The sequence below is a fragment of the Fukomys damarensis genome, unplaced genomic scaffold, assembly GCF_012274545.1.
Source record: "Fukomys damarensis isolate Sample0158 unplaced genomic scaffold, DMR_v1.0_HiC HiC_scaffold_27, whole genome shotgun sequence".
In the NCBI taxonomy this organism is placed as follows: Eukaryota; Metazoa; Chordata; class Mammalia; order Rodentia; family Bathyergidae; genus Fukomys; species Fukomys damarensis.
In genome coordinates this window covers 33,087,284-33,105,431 of record NW_022900939.1, presented here as the reverse complement: position 1 = coordinate 33,105,431, position 18,148 = coordinate 33,087,284, and the positions used below count along the sequence as shown (strand labels likewise).

The window sequence follows — 18,148 nt, the reverse complement described above, 5'->3', positions numbered from 1 at the left end:
GCATTTGGGGATATTTATGATCCAGATCATAAGATGATCATTTGATATGCATTTAAGTTGTTTCTGCCTTTTGGTTATTGTGACTGATACTGATATGAACACTGATGCACAAGTATCTGTTTGCTTTCTTGTTTTTAATTTATTGCGATAGACTCCAAGAACAAGACTCCTCCGGCAATCCTACGTTTACCATTTCGAAGAACCACCGTACTGCTTCCCACCGTTGGGCCACCCCCTGCATTCTTATCAGCCACACAGGAGCTCTTGTTTCTCTATGTTCTCCCCATACCTACCACGTTGTTTTCTGTGTTTTTGGTGATAGCTTTCCTACTGGATATGAGATGATGGATCGCATGTCTGACAAACCCAGAAAGAACCTTCAAAGTTGCTCATAGTTTATGGTACACGGCTTTCCCCAACAGACAGCTGAATTTAAATTGTAGCAGGGTTTAATGGATGCTTTTTGGGGGATGAAGAGAAGCCAATAAGAGACTTCATAGGCAATAGTGTAGATGTCCTAGAAGTCCTGGGTGTCGCTTTATATTAACAGCTTTTTGTTAATGGCCTCCGTACAGTGTGAGCTGGGGAATGTCTGCTAAGACTTCATCTGGGGCACCACTATACCCAATAATATTGTAAACAGATATAGGAAGAATATGTTATAGAAGTGAAAAACTTTTGCAGAAAAGGATTAAAAATTATAACCAAAGCACAAAGCTTATAAAGATGACACTTCCATTTACCTTGTCATAAACTGTTGTCTTAATTCAATATGCACACAATAAAAACACAAAAACTCAACGCACACACACACACATTAAATACAAAAACTCAAATAGATGATAAATTTAAGTCTGATATTAGTTTTTAAACAGTTACCTTTATTAGCCTATTAATGTGTGAAATATTTATCAATTTAATAAACTGTCCAGTTTTTAAAGTCAGACAACACATAGCCACTATGAAGTATACCTGTTCACTCTTTCCATAAATATTGTTCCTGAGAGATATGACATACCAGAAACAGCATCTTCCTATGGAGATAGTTTCGGCCTTCAGCAATGCAATCTAATTATGTATTGTTTATACCTAGGTGAGAGATATAGTTTGAAAAAGTCCCAGGAATGGTACTGATACCAGAGCCACCACTGATAATCAGTGAAAATATGGCACTTCCATTTGAGCAACTAAATAACAAATGATGGTTAGTATCACCTATATATTTAGCTCAGCCCTGGGGATTGATCACAGGGCCTTTGCACTGGGCTACATTCCCAACCCTTTAAAAAAATTATTTTTTAAATACTGTCTTGCTAAATTTTCCAGAGTGGGCTTGAACCTGCGAGCCTCCTGCCTCAGTCTCCCAGGGTGCTGGGACTATAGGCATGTACTGCTGTACCCGGCATCCCTTAGATTTTACTACGAAGTAAGTGTAAATGTTAAGGCTTCAATCTGGGATGTCCCCACAAAGCCTTGTGTGCTCAGAGCGGGGGGTTTTGAAAGGTGACAAGATTTTACGGGTGTTGTATTTCATCACTGGGTTAACCCTCGGGTGGGTTCATAGTTAACTGAATGTGCTGTTGGGGGTGGGGACTGGTCAGAAGATGCAGCAGGACCTGCAAGCATATACTTATGTCCATTTCTGACTCCCGCCTTCTCTCTGCTTCCTGACCATCGCGACATCAGCAGCTTTTCCCCTCCCAAACCCTTCCCTCCTGCGGCTTCTGCCTTAGAGCCAGCTGTGCAAGGACTGAAACTTCTGAAACTGTAAACCAAATGAACCTCTCCTCCTTTAAATTGTGGGTATCAGGTATTTTGTTCCATTGACAAGAAAATGACAGACATTAAGTAACAGTGTAGTTTTTGTATTAACATTATTGTTTTAATTGATTGTATTAATTTGTATTAATTTATCTATTTTATCTCAAGCAGCTCACAAATCGACATTCTAAAACTTCTTATTTTCCATTAATTTTGTTAAAGTCCTTTTGGTAAAGTGTAACTGTCTGGAACTCTTATATTTGGCAGTAAGTAAGTTTTTAAATGATTTCAACTTGCAAGAACAAAACACAACATCATAGTTGTTCTGAGGAACATGAGAGGTATACTCTTTTCTGGGTGTTACTTGGCTGGAATTGGACAGTTTCTGTCAAAAACCCACATGTGGGGTCCAGAGATCTGCAATCCCAACTTCTGTCCCAAAGCATGGTGAGAGAAATAGAAAGGACCGAATGGAAGAAATCAATGAATGCATTAGCAATTCATTATGAAAGAGTCAGAGCTACAGGCTCTTGCTCACTGCATAGTCAATCCCACTGATCCCACGGGGCATGGCACATGGGGCATACTTCAGTGTCCCTATCCACTGCCTTCTACCCTTCCTCCTTGGATGTTGCCTCCAGCTGCCTCTCCACGCCCTACACACGCACACACACACACACACACACACACACACACACAACTTCCTGTTGGTTTTGCAAATGTTCAGACAGTCTCCTGAGGAAAACCCCTCTGAGAAGAGTGACAAAAGCCAATTCTTGAGATGGAAATGTGCTAACATTTCTAAAATTCTCTGTTGAACTTGGAAACGTTAAGGATAATAGCACGAAGCCATCAAAAACACAGGCCTTCAACTTATAACTGAGAGGTTGCAATGGAGAGGTTACAACTGAGAGGTTAAGAATGGATCTTTAAAGATTAGGAAAAACTGTTTCTTCAGCTTCCTCATGGTGAGAGCAATAGCTGCCAACCCAAGCCTTGGCACCAAGAGGATTCAACATCTCCTGAGCCCTTTGTGTGGGCCAGAGCCTGACTGATTCTGTGAATGCATATTTGCTGGCTTTGTTCTACCCCTTCTATAATTTGGAGTATTTCCATATGCCCAAGAGGACTGGACTAGTGCCTTCCCAATTTGGCCAAATTGTGAATAAACTACTGTTTTCATTTTTATGGAATATCTCTCATGCTCTTGATGGCCAGCAGGCGAAGGAATCAGGCAGTTGGGGCTCAGATTTGTCAGAACACCCCCAAGATATCCCAGCAACACCCCCTCCATTTTATTTTTTTTTAATCTGAATTTAGTCAAATTCCTCAAATTTTCCTCTATAGAAAGAGGTGCCTTCCTGAGAATCTACAAGGCCCAAATCGGGCACCTTTCACTGCTATGGAAAACTCCATTTTCTGCCTGTTGGCAGAATGCTCATGAGGAGTTGACAGAGGCAAATCCAATTATTCCCCATGATGCAAGGACTTACATTATTCATCAAAGTGGAAAAAAAACAGATATATTATTAAGCACCTCAGACTATTCATTTATGAACAGAATACCAATTATCTTTCCAAATGAGTTCTCTTTGTTCCTGGTAAAGCACTTTTGATCATTTCCAAGAAGTCAAAGCTCTTAAAATTTTCAAAAGCATCTCCCAAAAGAGAAAGAAAATGTCATTTAGTGAAACAAACAATAGTTACAGCTAAATGTTTGTATCCTCCAAAAGTCACAAGTAGAAGCCCCATCTCTTGTGTTATGATATGTATTTGGAGGCAGGGCCTTTAGAATATAAGTGGATTTAGATTAATTCCTGAGGTCCATGGTAGGATTAGACCCAGGAGGAAGGTGTCTTTCTGAACTCTTGACTGGGAACTTCCCAGGCTCCAGAACTTGTGTAAGCCATCCAGTTTATGGTGCTACAGCAACCAGAGCTAAGTCACAGTTGTTGGTGGTCATATCTATTTGGGTGTCCAAAGGAAATGGCTCAGCTACCAAATTTTTTGTGTAATTCTTCACGTGATGACGGAGAATCTGAGCAGTTGTGAGATGTGTAATATACTTGGCAGAGTTTTTTTGAGAAGATGTGTTACCGTTTATGATAGCACCATGATAACAGTATAAGTTATCTTGGTTCTTTGATGTATAGTATTAGGGGAAGGATTGAAGTAAAGGCTTACTAAAAGCAATATTGAATCACCCAATTAATTTTCCTGTGAAAGGGACTGAATGATCAGCTTGTAGAAAATGAAGCAAAGAGGGAGAAGTAACAAAGAGCTACATAACTCAACAAGCATAACACTGGGTTTCAAAAACTCATCCTTTATTTTCTACTGTAATTTTTTGTTGTTGTTTGTTTTTTGTTTTTGTTTTTGTTACCAGGGATTGAACTAGGGACCTTGTACTTGTGAGGCAGGTGGTGGTACCACTGAGCTAAATCCCTGGCTCTTCTACTGTAAATTTCTACTTTAGCATAATAGTAGCTGGCTATGTATTGCAGTAACTTTGCCTAAGGGATACAGGAGGCAATCTTTGTGTTTACCCACTTAGTACAATGAATGGCAAGTTGTGTGCACCTGTGCAAAAACGTCAAACCAAGATTTTCACCCACATTACACTCTGCCTAACTGGCTATGTGTATGACTATCACATAAAGTACCCTACCACATCACTTTGGGGTTTGTTTTTTAAAAAGTTTTCTTTGATTTTTCTGGTAGAAGTAGCCCAATTGAGTACAATAGCACATGTAAAAACAGTTTTGGAAGTTTTGGAGGAGGTCAAATGTGAATCATCAGATTACTCACGCATGGATGATAAAGATGATCCTTTATGGTAAAATACATGTTTTGTTACATATATCAGAAGAATGGTGTGGATGTATGATCTTGATTACTTTGATGTTGGCTAAATGAGTCAAAGTTCCTGTGACAGTGAAATGGAGCAAGAATCAACTGATACTCAAGAATGTACACCTCCTTCATTCAGATAACAAAGAAAACAGCAATATGAATGCATATTTGACTAGTCAAAATGTTGCAAAATGGCTTTGTAACCAAATGGCATGATCCAATGTTAGAACTATGTCTGAAAATATAGTGAAGAACCTTGGCGGTGGTAAAACCTATTGGACAGAATGCCAGCACTGCCATTCATTGTTGGAAATTTTAACAGACAAAATGCTATAAGCTGTTGTGAAATACCCAAAGACTGAAATACAAGTAAAATGTTCTGTATGCACCAGTAGCCATACTCAGAAATGTATTTATTGCTTTTTGGTTTTTTTTTGTACTGGGGATCGAACTCGGGTCCTAGTGCTTGCAAGGCAGGCAACAGAACCACTGAGCCAAATCCCCGGTCCAGAAATGTATTTATTATGACTTCACCATCTGAACTGAAAGTGTTCATAGGCCTGTGGTACTTAGAAGGGCTTTCTAATGATAATATCAGAAATATAAGCAATTTATAGAAAAACCCTGAGTGTGGCTTGAGGTTTGTAGAATAACAATGACACTAGGAAGATTTGGTTTCCTTCAAAATTGCCAGAGATTTGATGACAAAACCACTGGCCAAGACAAAAAAGAAGTTGATAATCTGGCTGCTATTTGATCATTGTTTGACAGATTTGTAATTGCCAAGCAATTTACACATCATTTGACTACGTGCCTATTAATGTACATCTTGCAGCATTTCATGACTACTGTAGCTTCAGGGAGTACAGGCCAAAAAAACCTTCAAAACATGGCATAAAAATTTATGTCTTTGTAGATGTAAAATATTATGCTTTCAATTTAGAAATATATCCTGGAACTCAGCCACCAGATCCTTATTCATATAGTAATAAACTAAATAAATCTGTGAGGGCAAGGGATTTAACTCAGTGATTCTGCTGCCTGCCTCACAAGCACAAGGACCCGAGTTCAATCCCTGATACCCAAAATAAATATAAATTAATTAATTAATAATAAATAAATCTGTGAAAAGACTTGTTGCTTCCATCTCCCAAACTAACCAGAATGTGACAGTCAACAATTGGTTTACCAGTTTCCAATCAATGCTTCATTTGCTAACAGAGAATAAGTTGGCCAGCATAGGAACTGTATGTGGGAACAAAGAGGAAATTTCAAATGAAATGTGACAATTTCAAAATAGAGAATCGTATAGTACAATCTTTGAATTTCAGAAAGATTTACATTGGCCTCATATATGGCAAAGAAAACCAAATTAGTACTGCTGGTGTTAACATTTCACCATAATGGAAATATCGATAGGGAAACCTCAACAAAATGGAAGCTTCAGATGGAAACTTTCTACAAGAAAACCAAGGGTGGAGTAGTTGTTTATGAATTATACAGCAACTATGATGTAATTCAAAGCACAAAGCATAGACCAATGGTTATATTTTACTCAATCCTAAACATTTGTGGCATAAATAGTTTGACAGTTTACAAAAAAATAACAAGTGCTAAATATCACAGAATAATTTGCTTAGAGGATTGAGACTGGAGCTCATGAGAGATCATTTACAGCAGAGGAAAAACAGAATGTTTCTGCTCAGAGACCTGTGCAAAAAAAATGTGAAGCACCCTGGTGAGCTGAAAGGTGAACAAGCAGACACAGCATCCAAAAAAACTTACTATGACAACAGGAAAACCCAAAAGATGGCAACTGTGCCCTACAAGAAAGAACAAGAAAACAAAATAGACCAGTGTAAGTGATAGTTGTGTATGGAACATGCAATTTCCATATGTGAAGACTACCTTGGGTATGAAAATTGAATCAAAGATTATTTTTATTATAGAGTTCTATTGGTATTTTCCTTGTAGTTTGCATAGGTTTTTATTTATGATGTTATCCTTCAGGTTTTGTTAAGTAAGTAAACAGCTCATATGAAAAAAATTATTCAAAACACACAATACATATTAAGAATTTAATATTTTATTTTATTGATATTTTATGTTCCTGTTACCCACACATTGTATAATATAATAAGAACTACATGACAAAACAGCAAGATCAACAAGATGTCAAATACATTCTACAAAAAGGCCAGGAAAGCAAAACACATGTGCTGTCAGCATAAATGATATAGGTGTATGGAACATGCTGTTATCATGTGTGAAGATTGCCTTAGGTGTGATAATTGAAGGACAAATTTTTTTTTGTAGAGAGCCATTGGCATTTTCATTGCAGTTCACATAGGTTTTTATCTTTGATGTTCTTTTTTAGACTTTGTACACTAAAAATCAGTTGATGTTGAAAATTTTGATGCTTTTTTTATAAATACTCAATAAATATTAAAAATGCAATGCTTTATTTCTGTGATTTTTTTCTGTTAAGCACTCATAATAAAACCCACAAAATTAAAATTAATAATTCATCAGTATAACTAGTCTAAGGAATAAACATGAGTTTGACACACCTATGTTTATGCACTTTTATGACAAGAAATGTGTAATATCCCTAATAGGAAGTCATAGTAAGGTTTGAAAAGGAAGAGTTGAGAGCAACTTTGGGCTTTGCAGTGTTAGAGATGTTAAAACTTAAAGGAGTGGTAAAAGAATTATAGAAGTGTGACTGAGGGTCTTCACTTGTGCCTCTAGTGTGCTTTTCATTTCTTCTTTATGGTTGGGTTCTATTTTTAAAAACACAATTCCATAGAGATAATCAGCCATGTGGTAAGACAATTATATTTATGCTACCCAGTTAAACCTTTGTTACATTCTGATGTGTGAGTCTGTTCTCTACAAACTCTACCATTTGTTTTACATTTATGTTCTGCTTCTCAGTATTAGGGTGAACCCTGGTGAAAACTTTTATCCTGTCCATTGCAGAAGATAATAATTGTATAACTTATCAGAAAATTATTTCTAGTATTTCATTAGTTCTTTACTTTTGATTATCTTACACTTAGTTTACTGGAATGGGATTGCATAATTTCATTAATATTCACATTGCTACGGTTGTAAACTGGGTCATTCCCATACTATATCAACATTTGTACAATGATACTAGATCCTGGATTTTATGTCAGAATTTCCAGAATATCCTTTAAAGATGTGAATAAAATGACTTGGCAATTGAATGTTGAAAGAGAAACAATTGAGTCTTTCCCAAATGATTTGCATTCAGAAGAATTCTCAATCACTGTTTCCCTGTTTACATGTTTAATCCACTGTTTTCACATAAAATATTTATCAAATATTAAAATTTTTATGAAAAATGTTGTATTTCAAAAGTAGAGGTATTACATAAACTCTATGTAATTCTAGTTAACCTGAAATATGACATCTTTCTGAACTCCACAATTCTTTAAATTATTACTATTCTTCAAGTTGTAGTATAATATCCAAAATATGCACCATTATTTTTCCACTAAATTATGTACCCTTTGAACAACTAAATTATATTTATTTAATAAAATCTTACATGATGTTTTAGTTTGAATGTTGACTGTCTGCTAAGTGATCATATGTTGAATGCTTAGTATTCAGAGTGGCTCAGTATTACCGGAGGTTGCTATGGATTTTAGGAAGAGGTACCTACTGGGAGGTCCACAGATCATTTGAAGTGTGTCCTCTGAGGGGGTTATGGGACCCAGGTACCTTCCTTTCTCTTACTTCCTGGACATAGAGCATGTTGCTCTACCACATGCTTTCCACATTGCTGTGTGGCATGCTCACCAGAAACCTAGAGCAAAATAATCTGCCTAATCATGGACTGGAGCCACTAAAATTGTGAGCCCAAATAAATCTCGTTTTATAGCAGTAGATACTTTGCTAATATATATGATTCGTTATTTCTTTAATGTCTATTTTTTCATGACTATGAGAATATTTGACCTTAAACTATTTCAAATGTTAAGGAAATAAGGGAAAGCCATCCTACCAGAAATTCCACAGTATTCAGAATTTTTTTTTTTTTTTTTGGTACTGGGGATCGAACTCGGGTCCTTGCGCTTGCAAGGCAGGCCACCGAACCGCTGAACTAAATCCCAGGCCCCAATATTCAGAATTATTTCTATGGAAGCATATCTTATAGATTCCCATTCCTGCCAATATTCCATTAACCAACAATAATATCTCTGTGATAGACAGTAGTACACACTAGTTGGAAGATTGGACCCTGGAGTTAGACAGAAGCCAGACTGTCTGATTTCAAAAGCCAGCTCTCTCATTTATTCAGTAGATTACCATTAGTGAGTTGTTTCTGTCTGTTCATTTATATGATGGAAATTACACAAGTAATGCACTTCACAGAGTTGTCAACAGAGTTTAGGAACTTTCTATGTAAAAATCACTTATGAAGATCTCTGGGATTTTGTAATTACTATGAAGAATATATTAAAAGTATTATTTTTTGTTTGTTCAAAAAGGTAGATTCTTTCTTGTCATCCACATTTCTTTTAGATACCTTCAAAAAGTTTCATTTATGCATGTAATTTTCACTTACAGAATGTTCCTTACATGTGATAGTCTGCCATCCTAATATTCAGGATTTATAGAAAATAAAAGCCAATGCCTAACTTCAAGGACATTCATAATGAGTGAAATTTGAAGTCCAAGAGAAACCCAATCAAAGGCAGTAAATCAGAAAATTTTAGTTTGATAATACATAAATTTAAAGCAGCTTTTACTTTTCATTGAAATGAGTTACTTATCTTAGCTTTAAAAAATAACTATGTATGAACAATAAAGAACTTAAATTAGCAGATAGATAGATAGATAGATAGATAGATAGATAGATAGATAGATAGATAGATATTTGGGGGTGGTGCTGGGGATGGAACTCAGGACCTTGCACTTGCCAGGTAGGCATGGCACTGCTGAGCTACATCCTCAGCCCCTATATTTTAAGTTCTCTGTGTGCCTCCATTTATACAAATTATACCTCAAAAAATGGGGCTTAGTGTTATTCTGGAATTTTGCAAATGATGCTAAAAATGGAACATCCTGCTGTGATGATTAATCTTTTCTTTTTTTTTCTTTTTTTTTGTACGGGGGATTGAACTCAGGGCCCTTGCGCTTGCAAGGCAGGTGGCAGATGTGGTGATTAATCTTGATTGTCAACTTAATTGGCTTGCAACACTGCAAGGGATTAGTAAGGCACAATTGTAGGTGTTCCTGGGTGGGTTATGATGTCATAACCTTGGGGATTATAGCTGTTCTCTGGCCCCCTCCTCTCCTGCTCTTCCCTTGCTCAGTGCTTTCTAGATGACATGAGTTGAGCAGCTTCGCTCTGACACACCATTCCACTATGACATTTCTGCCTGGGAACCAGCTCATTGTGGACTGAAACCTCTGAGATCATGATGTATTAGGTATTTTTTCCCAGCAATAGAAAACGAATGGTACATATGGTAAGTACATAAACTGCACAGATACAAGCGAAACAAAAGTCTGAAGAACTCTCAATCTGAAGAGCTGGTTCACGATATTTATTATGTATTCTGCACACTACACAGCTTTATTTATTAATATTTTTATAACATGTTATAATGTGTTCTACATAAAATACAACAGTATACATTTTGACAAATATATTCCTTTTCTCCTTGTGTTCAGTTTCTCTATGTCTATGGACTACCTAAAGGATGAGGAAAAAGTTTTCATTACATTTTCAAAATTGTAATTATCAAAATATATACTAGTGTGTAGTGTAAGACTTCCCAGTGCTGAGATGCGATAGTTACGATTATTCTACCCAGATCTCCGTGAAGTATTAGGGTTTTCAGGAGAAATTATGGCAGCCATTCTAATCCCTTGTCCTCTGTGAACACTACATTTTATTCTTCCCTCAACCAGGGAATTCAACCCCAATGGGCGAGATTAGTTTTGGGGGGGAAGAATGAATATACTTTTATATATAAAGCACAGATATAGTCCTAGGGAAATGGTAAAGAGTCTGTGATATTAAAATGACAGAGGAGTGATTGGGAAAGAAAATTAAAAATTCCATCAGGGGGTAGGTAATATTTTTAAAGGCTAAGTACTAGTCTAATTGAGTGAATTAAGGTTGTTCTTCACATACATATGCTGTTTAGTATTTAGCTGTATAGTAAAGGGAGGCTCGTCAGAGCCCTACAGCTAGCTCTATGTGTGGCCTTTTCTTCTCTAATCCTTCCCTGAAATCTCTTGTCACCTTGGTCAACCTGAATTCTCGGTAGCACCTACTCATTTCTGAGATCTGCTAGGCTACCCTTAGGTATCCCATTCCTTGCACTGCTGTCCAAAAACTCTCTGAAGCTAAAAGTGGAGACAATCACAGCACATATCTGTTGCATTTGTTTTCCATTTTTCAGAGATCGCTTTCAAATGGTGCCAATGCACTAAAAAACATTATATTGTGTATTTTGTCTGGTTTGAAGTCATTTTATACAAGAGAATAAATATGCTACTATCCCATCTTGGCCAGAATTGAAGTAAGATATCACACACACACACACACACACACACACACACAGACCATGTATGAATCATTTCTTAAAGGCCTGCAAAAAAAAGGAAAATTTAGCTTAATTATGTTCAGATTATGGAAGAACGACAACCAGAAAAATTAGGGATTAGAAATATCCAGATTTGCATTTTAACCTATTTTGTTTAAAATTATTTTGTAATATTTTATCAAAGCAAACAAAGCCTTTGTGTGATTTGCAGAAATGGAAATAATTGAGTGTTTTACTTTACTAGCTAAAAAGTTAAAATGTAATGTTAGTAGTACAGTGTTATGTAATTAGATGGTATTATTTTAAGAATTCTTAAATGTTAGTAATACAAGCTGTTATAAATGTTCATATTTCAGAAACATCGAGTACGTACTTTTGTACTCATAGAACAAATAGTAATGTTTAAGCGTAAGTATCAACCCGATTGCCTTGGGAGCTGCTCAAGGGATTGGTAAGCACGTGTCTGAGGACATGCAGGTGAGGGGTGGAGACATGACCTTGGGTATCATATCTGGTCCCTGGCCCCCTCCTCTCTGGTACTGTTCCCATTTTGCTTCCTGGCTGCCGTGAACCAACTTTGCTCCGCCATGATGTTCCTTCCCTGGAGTCGGCTGACCATGGACTGAGCCCTTGGAAAGCATGAACCAAATAAACATTGCCTCCTTTAAGTTGCAGGTGCCGGGCATTTTATCCAGCAATTGAAAACAACCACACTCACATTTAACAAAAAATAATAATAAAATGTAAAACTATAATTTTAGTTTACGAGGAATTTATGGGCTATAAAACGTTATCAATAGAAGAAGTATTTCATCACCATATTTCCCTGACGATATGATTGAGGCATGATAAACCCTGCTACTGGACTTAGTAATAGCAGCGCTAACCTTGTTAATTAAACACCATCTGCATTTACACTCAAGTAAACCAATTTAAGGCCTACCAGTGGCTGTTCTAATAACACATCAGAAAGGAGCATAGCTTCAGCTACATCTGTTAGGAGCCATGTGAGGTAGAGAAAAGTTTGAACTATTTGTTATTTGATATTTTGTCAGCAGAAAAACCATTTGATTCTTGGAATAAGATATTGTATTTTATTTTTTAATTTTTTTTTTGGTACCGGGGATCGAAAGATATAACAAAAAGTTCATACCTTTTCTTTAAAATTAATTGTGAAAACGGCACTTAATAAAATGCCCAATCCATCCAAAACTGACCAAGAAGATAGTACATTAAACAACCAACTGCTTATATTTTGATTTAAAATGTGTCAAACCAAGCTCATCAACATACTTATCGCTTTGTGACAAGAATATTTGAAATTCACCCTCCCAGCCACAAGGAAATGGAGAGTACCCCGTTATCACCTGTAGTCACCACACTAGTGAGATCTGAAAAATAAGTAAATAAATAAACAAATAAAAATAAAGTAAAAAAAAAATAAAGAAACAAAATCAAACTTATTCCTCATATCTAACTGAGGCTTTGTATCTTTTTATTACCATCTCTCCATCCCTCCTCACTCCAGCCATTAGTAATTACTATTCTGTTCTTCATTTCTGTGAGTTCAATTATTTTAGATTCTACATACAAGTGAAAACACGCAGTGCTGGCTTCTCAGTGTTTGGTTTCTTTCACTTAGCAAAATGTTTTCCAATCCTATTCATGTTGTGCAAATGACAGCACCTAGCTGATTGTTAAATGGTTTCTCTGTCATAAAACTTTAAGTATATACATTCATACAAATTTTTAATTCGAGCAACAAGTAAGCATTTATTTTTTCTTTTAATTTTTGTTTAATAATTAAAAGGAACAACTTACTACATATAAATGTCAGGTCATAAAAAGGAAAACAGATCTTAATCACAAAATATACAAGTGTAAAGTAATGCACAAACCAGTAGAGAATATTACTTATCTGCATTTTGTATAAATTAGCCGGAACACATTTGTAATTTAAACTTTCCATAATTTCCCTTAAAATAATTTTATTTTGCACCAAAAATTAATTTATTTTCAAATAAAAGATAAAGTTTATAAATTAGTACAGAAGATTGATGGTAGATCAAGCATCAATGTAATTTGATGCTTTCATTTTGCTGTCTTTCAAGAAGAGAAGAGAACCGCGTGCTGTGGTGCTAAACACTCTTTAATTCTGTAAAATGTCAGCTACCAAAGTCTTCTGTGCAATAAAATAAATGCCTTTAAAAGTGTCAGTGTTTACATAATGCCTACATTGACTAATTAAATGTATTATATCTTTGTCGAATTCTTCCCCATCCTGCATAGATCTTTGAGAAAAAGCAAAAAAATCATTCACTAAAATGTGTCCCACATACATTATTATATGAAGAGGATAGCATAGTAGAAATAATAATCCTTCGTCATTTACTGAAACATCAGTAGAGATGAAGTATTCTGAGAAGATATTTTTTGCTGGGAGTAGACTTAAGACGGAGAGTATTAATATTCAATCTTTCAAAAATAACACAGGAAGATAACAGTTTAGTTATTTAGTAGTAATACTAGATTGGTATAGTTCTAACTTGCCCTGATGTGAAAATTACATGGTCTAGTTAGTCCCTGGAAGCCAGTTGGTATCTGGGTTATGCAAAGTAGTGCGTTGTTTTTATATGCTTGGTTTACTGAGGCCAAAGGGTGGTTCGGTGCAATTGCCAACTAACCACTACCTCAATATTAGTTCCTGAATTGTCCCAATAAAGTTCATTCCAATCATATGCTATTCTGGGGTTTGTGGAAACCTTAACGAGATATGCTTCAGTTGATAGTGTATCTTTAATCTAGGGTATCTATAAGAATTTAGTTCTGTGATCATAAACCTGTGCTTAACGGCAGCCTTATCATAACACAGATTTAACATCATGCTATGCTTCCTTGGAATGAGTAGCCTCAGTTTATATTTCAAAAGAGATTAGATGAAAGTATACTATACGATGATACTCATGCCTAGAGCAATTCAAAATTTAGAAAAGGAATTGAATCTAATTTTCCTCAGAAACTGAAAAGACATTTTGTACAATATAGTGACAGGGAATCCCAGGTATTGGCAATAACCATTAGAAAAAATATTGGGTGAAAAGGAAAAACTAACATAATCTCACAATATTGGGGGATAAATTAATGTTTCACTAAGATATTGGTATCAATAAAGGATAACTCAGCATAAGAAATAGTGTTCACATCTGGTTAATTTAGTTAAAAACATAATCACAATTTATAAAAATTATAGTAATTATGAATTACAAAGAAAATAGGCAGACTCTCTTAATATCCTCTATATAACTTGATATCCATCAATTTTCTGTCCCATTACAAAATTTAATATTAAAATTTAATACTTAACATTTGATATTGATTTCAACATTAAAATCTATCAAAATGATTAAAAACAGTTGATTAGAAAAAGCAATACACCGAATGTAATAACATATCCAGGCCTCTATTGAATTGCATTGATCATCAGCTAGGGAAAATAGAATTATTAATTTCTAGTATGCCACTTAGTGCTGACTTCCACAACGATGGAAATGCCAGTGTCAGTGATCTAAGAAGCATTTCCTGTCTCATATGTATCACCAGGGGAACAATACAGGGATCTCAGATAAGTTTCCAAGTAACATAAAACATTAGAGTCGAACTTTGTCTTTGAACCTGAAAAAATTTCTGTTCCATTTTTAAGTAAGTAGGATCAGCACTTCATGGCCTTTTTCTCAGGGAAAAACTACAATTATTATACAAATTAAATCTCTGCTTTGGAAGAGAGCATTCAAACTGCGGGACCTGATCAACAGTGATTCATGACCCTTCTTAAGTCACTGGTGTGGTGATCAGTGGTGGTGCACTTGTCTCACTGAGGACAGAAGGGCCTCGGGAGCACCTGAGGCTGCAGGACTCCAGCAAGTTGATGGCTTTGCCACCTCCCATGATGGCAGGAACAGTACTAGGAAAGTCTCAGCATGGATCAGCCACAGCTGTCAATCAGAAAACAAAGTCTTTCTGACTTTTACCATTTGGATACTGAGCGCGCTTTCCAGGACAGCCCTAGCACTCTTCATTTTTTGAGACTTTTGACTCACTTTCTTTGTGTAACTTTCTCTGTTGATAAATGTGTATGGCTATAGCAGTGATGCAGAGCAAAATGAATATCACAACTGCTATCACACCTAGGGAGGGAAGAGAATAAAAAAACACGAAGTCAGAATACAAATGGTGACTCTCACCCCAACTAATGGCTTTGCTGATACCATTGCTTAATAAATTACATTAAAGCAGAACAATCACTTACTACTGTATCATAAGTCGGAATATCAAAACTCATGAATTTTATGTGGTTTTATAATATTTGGGATACTTCTGAGTTATTACAAGCCTTGTACTAGCTGTAATAACACTCTACTGTATCATAAGTCGGAATATCAAAACTCATGAATTTTATGTGGTTTTATAATATTTGGGATACTTCTGAGTTATTACAAGCCTTGTACTAGCTGTAATAGCCTTTTCTTTGAAGGTGTGATTGGAGTTCAATAAATGCTTTCAGATTTAAAGCATGAGCACAGACGCAGAGGAGTCTCTAAGTCCACGTGCATCCTCCAGTTAATAGGTGAGAAGTTTTAAATTATTTTAAAAGCACAGTGTATGTAGCACCACTGTACAATAAATGCTATTTTTAGAATAACTGAGTACATCTTACTGAAATTGTTTTAAAAATATTTTATATTTTTGCAGTTGCTGGGGATGGAAACCCAGCACCTTTCATGTACTAGGTAAGCACTCTATCACTGAGACACATCCCCAGACCTAAAATGCTCTTATTTTATTCTTTTGAAATGCAGTAGTGTAACACTGCATTTCCCTTTGTAATCAGTTCCATTTGCCAAATACATCGGAGAGATATTTATTAAACTTATTTAGGAGGAATGTGGGTTACTTGAAAGACCCAGGTTGTAAATGTTGTAAACTATAGACACCAGTAGCTACACCAGTGATTCTCGAACCCAGCTGCACTTAGAATCAATAAACCAAGAAAACTGAGAGGGAAGCCTGGGTGTCAGGATCTTCTAAACGCAGGCTTTAATTTAGCCAGATTGCTAAAACATCCACCCAAAGCTGTTTGTTAAACAATCGTGTGAGTGGAGAAGGAGTGTCAAATCAATTTACAGCTGAATGAATGCGCAGACAGGCAAGCTTTTGCTGTCCACATAACACATTTAAGATAATTCACAAAGGTACTGACTTCTGTCTACAGCCAGTGAGTGTTGAAAAATGAAAACCGACTTCGAGCAGGCTCAGGAGAAGCCTCCCTTCCACACACGCCTTTTCCCTCCTCTCCATCAGGACCGATTCAACCCTAGGAGGGGGACCGTTCCTCAGCGATATCCCTGCACTTAGTAAGTCTTGTCAGTGGTATTTGATGAGAAGCAATAACACAGAGATAAAATGCTTTCTTCTGTTACCAACACGCTCACTACTTCAGCTCACAGAAGGCCAAGCACGAACTCTGGCACCATATAAACACTTGGAGAAGGTGGCAACCTGTTCTGAAAGTGGTGTGCACTCTGCAACTGCTTTTGTATGGCAATGGAAAACCTTCTCCAATAAATGCAGGATCTATTAAGGTTTAGATGTGCTTTAAAACTGAACACAAAACTATTGCTTTTAGATAAGAGCTATTGACCATATTCCCGGGGAAAATTGTTTAAAAGATTTGTTCACTGGGTTACGCATTTTTTATTATCCTTCACAGATTTAAAAGAAAAAGTAATTGAGATAGTGATAGAAGTATTAATATGCTAAAAATAGCTATTCAGGACTTTATAACATCTAAATTGCTTCTTTTTGGAGGAAAATGTTTACTTTTGTATTGTAATTGGAGAGTCTAAAGAACTTAATAACATGTCAAGAATCAATTAATTGAGGAAAATTGAACTCTTATTTTGTACACCAACAGTGGGTAAATTATATTTCATTATATCTCACTCTTTTCACTGCCGAAATATACATTTAGATTGCTTTTAATCTTACTTTCCTCCAATTTAAAATAACCATTACACACCCAGCCTAAAAGATTAATTCTAAGGTACAATTAAAAGTGAAATATATAGTGGCCATCATCATACAGATCATGAATGTATACAATGACACTGAACCGTATATTAAAGATAAGGCACTTTATGTGTATTTAAAGTTTAAAATGTGAAATATCGTCCAGGGAAGCATCTAGAACATGCAAACGGCCCCTTTCATTAAAAAAAAAAAGTGTCATAAATCCGTGTGTTGTGACCACAATCACAGCCTAGGTTTGCACTGTAATTACACGTCGTTACACGTAGCTCACCCAAAGAGCCGTTCGGGACTTTTACACACATCCCATATGTTCTAGGGAATATTTCCAAATTAAGAACTTTTCATTAAAAATTATGTTTTAAGGGCCGGGGATTTAGCTCAGCGGTTCGGTGGCCTGCCTTCCAAGGGCAAGGACTCAAGTTCAATCCCCGGTACAAAAAAAAAAAAAAGTTTTAGTGGAATTCTTTATCTCCAAGGAAGGAGAAATTAGGAAACATCAGCTCTGAAAACCGACTCGAAACAAGCAGCCTTTGGTCTCCTCACTGAGTGCTGGTTCTCGGGTGCATTTGTCTATTACACCAGTGCACTAATTCAGGTCAGAAGGGATAAACACTCCAGCCTGTTACCTCCGATGACCCCCGAGTCCCTTCGGGCTGCGCGAAGGAAGGGCTCTCCCTCCTCGGCTGGTCCTGAACGACCTACGGGGCAGAAAGGCAGAGCGGCAGAGAGGAAAAAGGGGCATTTGGGAGTCGTTCCCAGTCACTGGCGGGAGCCGCAGTTCCTGCGCACAGGGCCAGGGCTCAGCGGACAGGGGACGAGGGACGAGGGACGAGGGACAAGGGACACGCACCTGC

General features: G+C 36.6%; 1 protein-coding gene across 3 annotated transcripts in view; it reads right to left on the bottom strand.

The window, feature by feature from the left end:
• Positions 1-14,789: 14,789 nt before the first annotated feature.
• Positions 14,790-18,148, bottom strand: part of LOC104853110 (contactin-associated protein-like 3) — a 239,552-nt gene continuing 236,193 nt past the window's right edge. For 2 of the 3 annotated variants that reach the window (XM_019205537.2, XM_010610958.2), the window contains exons 21-22: positions 17,921-17,992; positions 14,790-15,391 (exon numbers count right to left, since the gene is read on the bottom strand). In XM_019205537.2, the coding sequence (XP_019061082.1) occupies positions 15,270-15,391; positions 17,921-17,992 (194 nt within the window). In that variant the 3' untranslated portion in view covers positions 14,790-15,269. The remainder of the gene's footprint in view (positions 15,392-17,920; positions 17,993-18,148) is intronic. The other variant, XM_010610959.2, reaches the window with a different exon arrangement.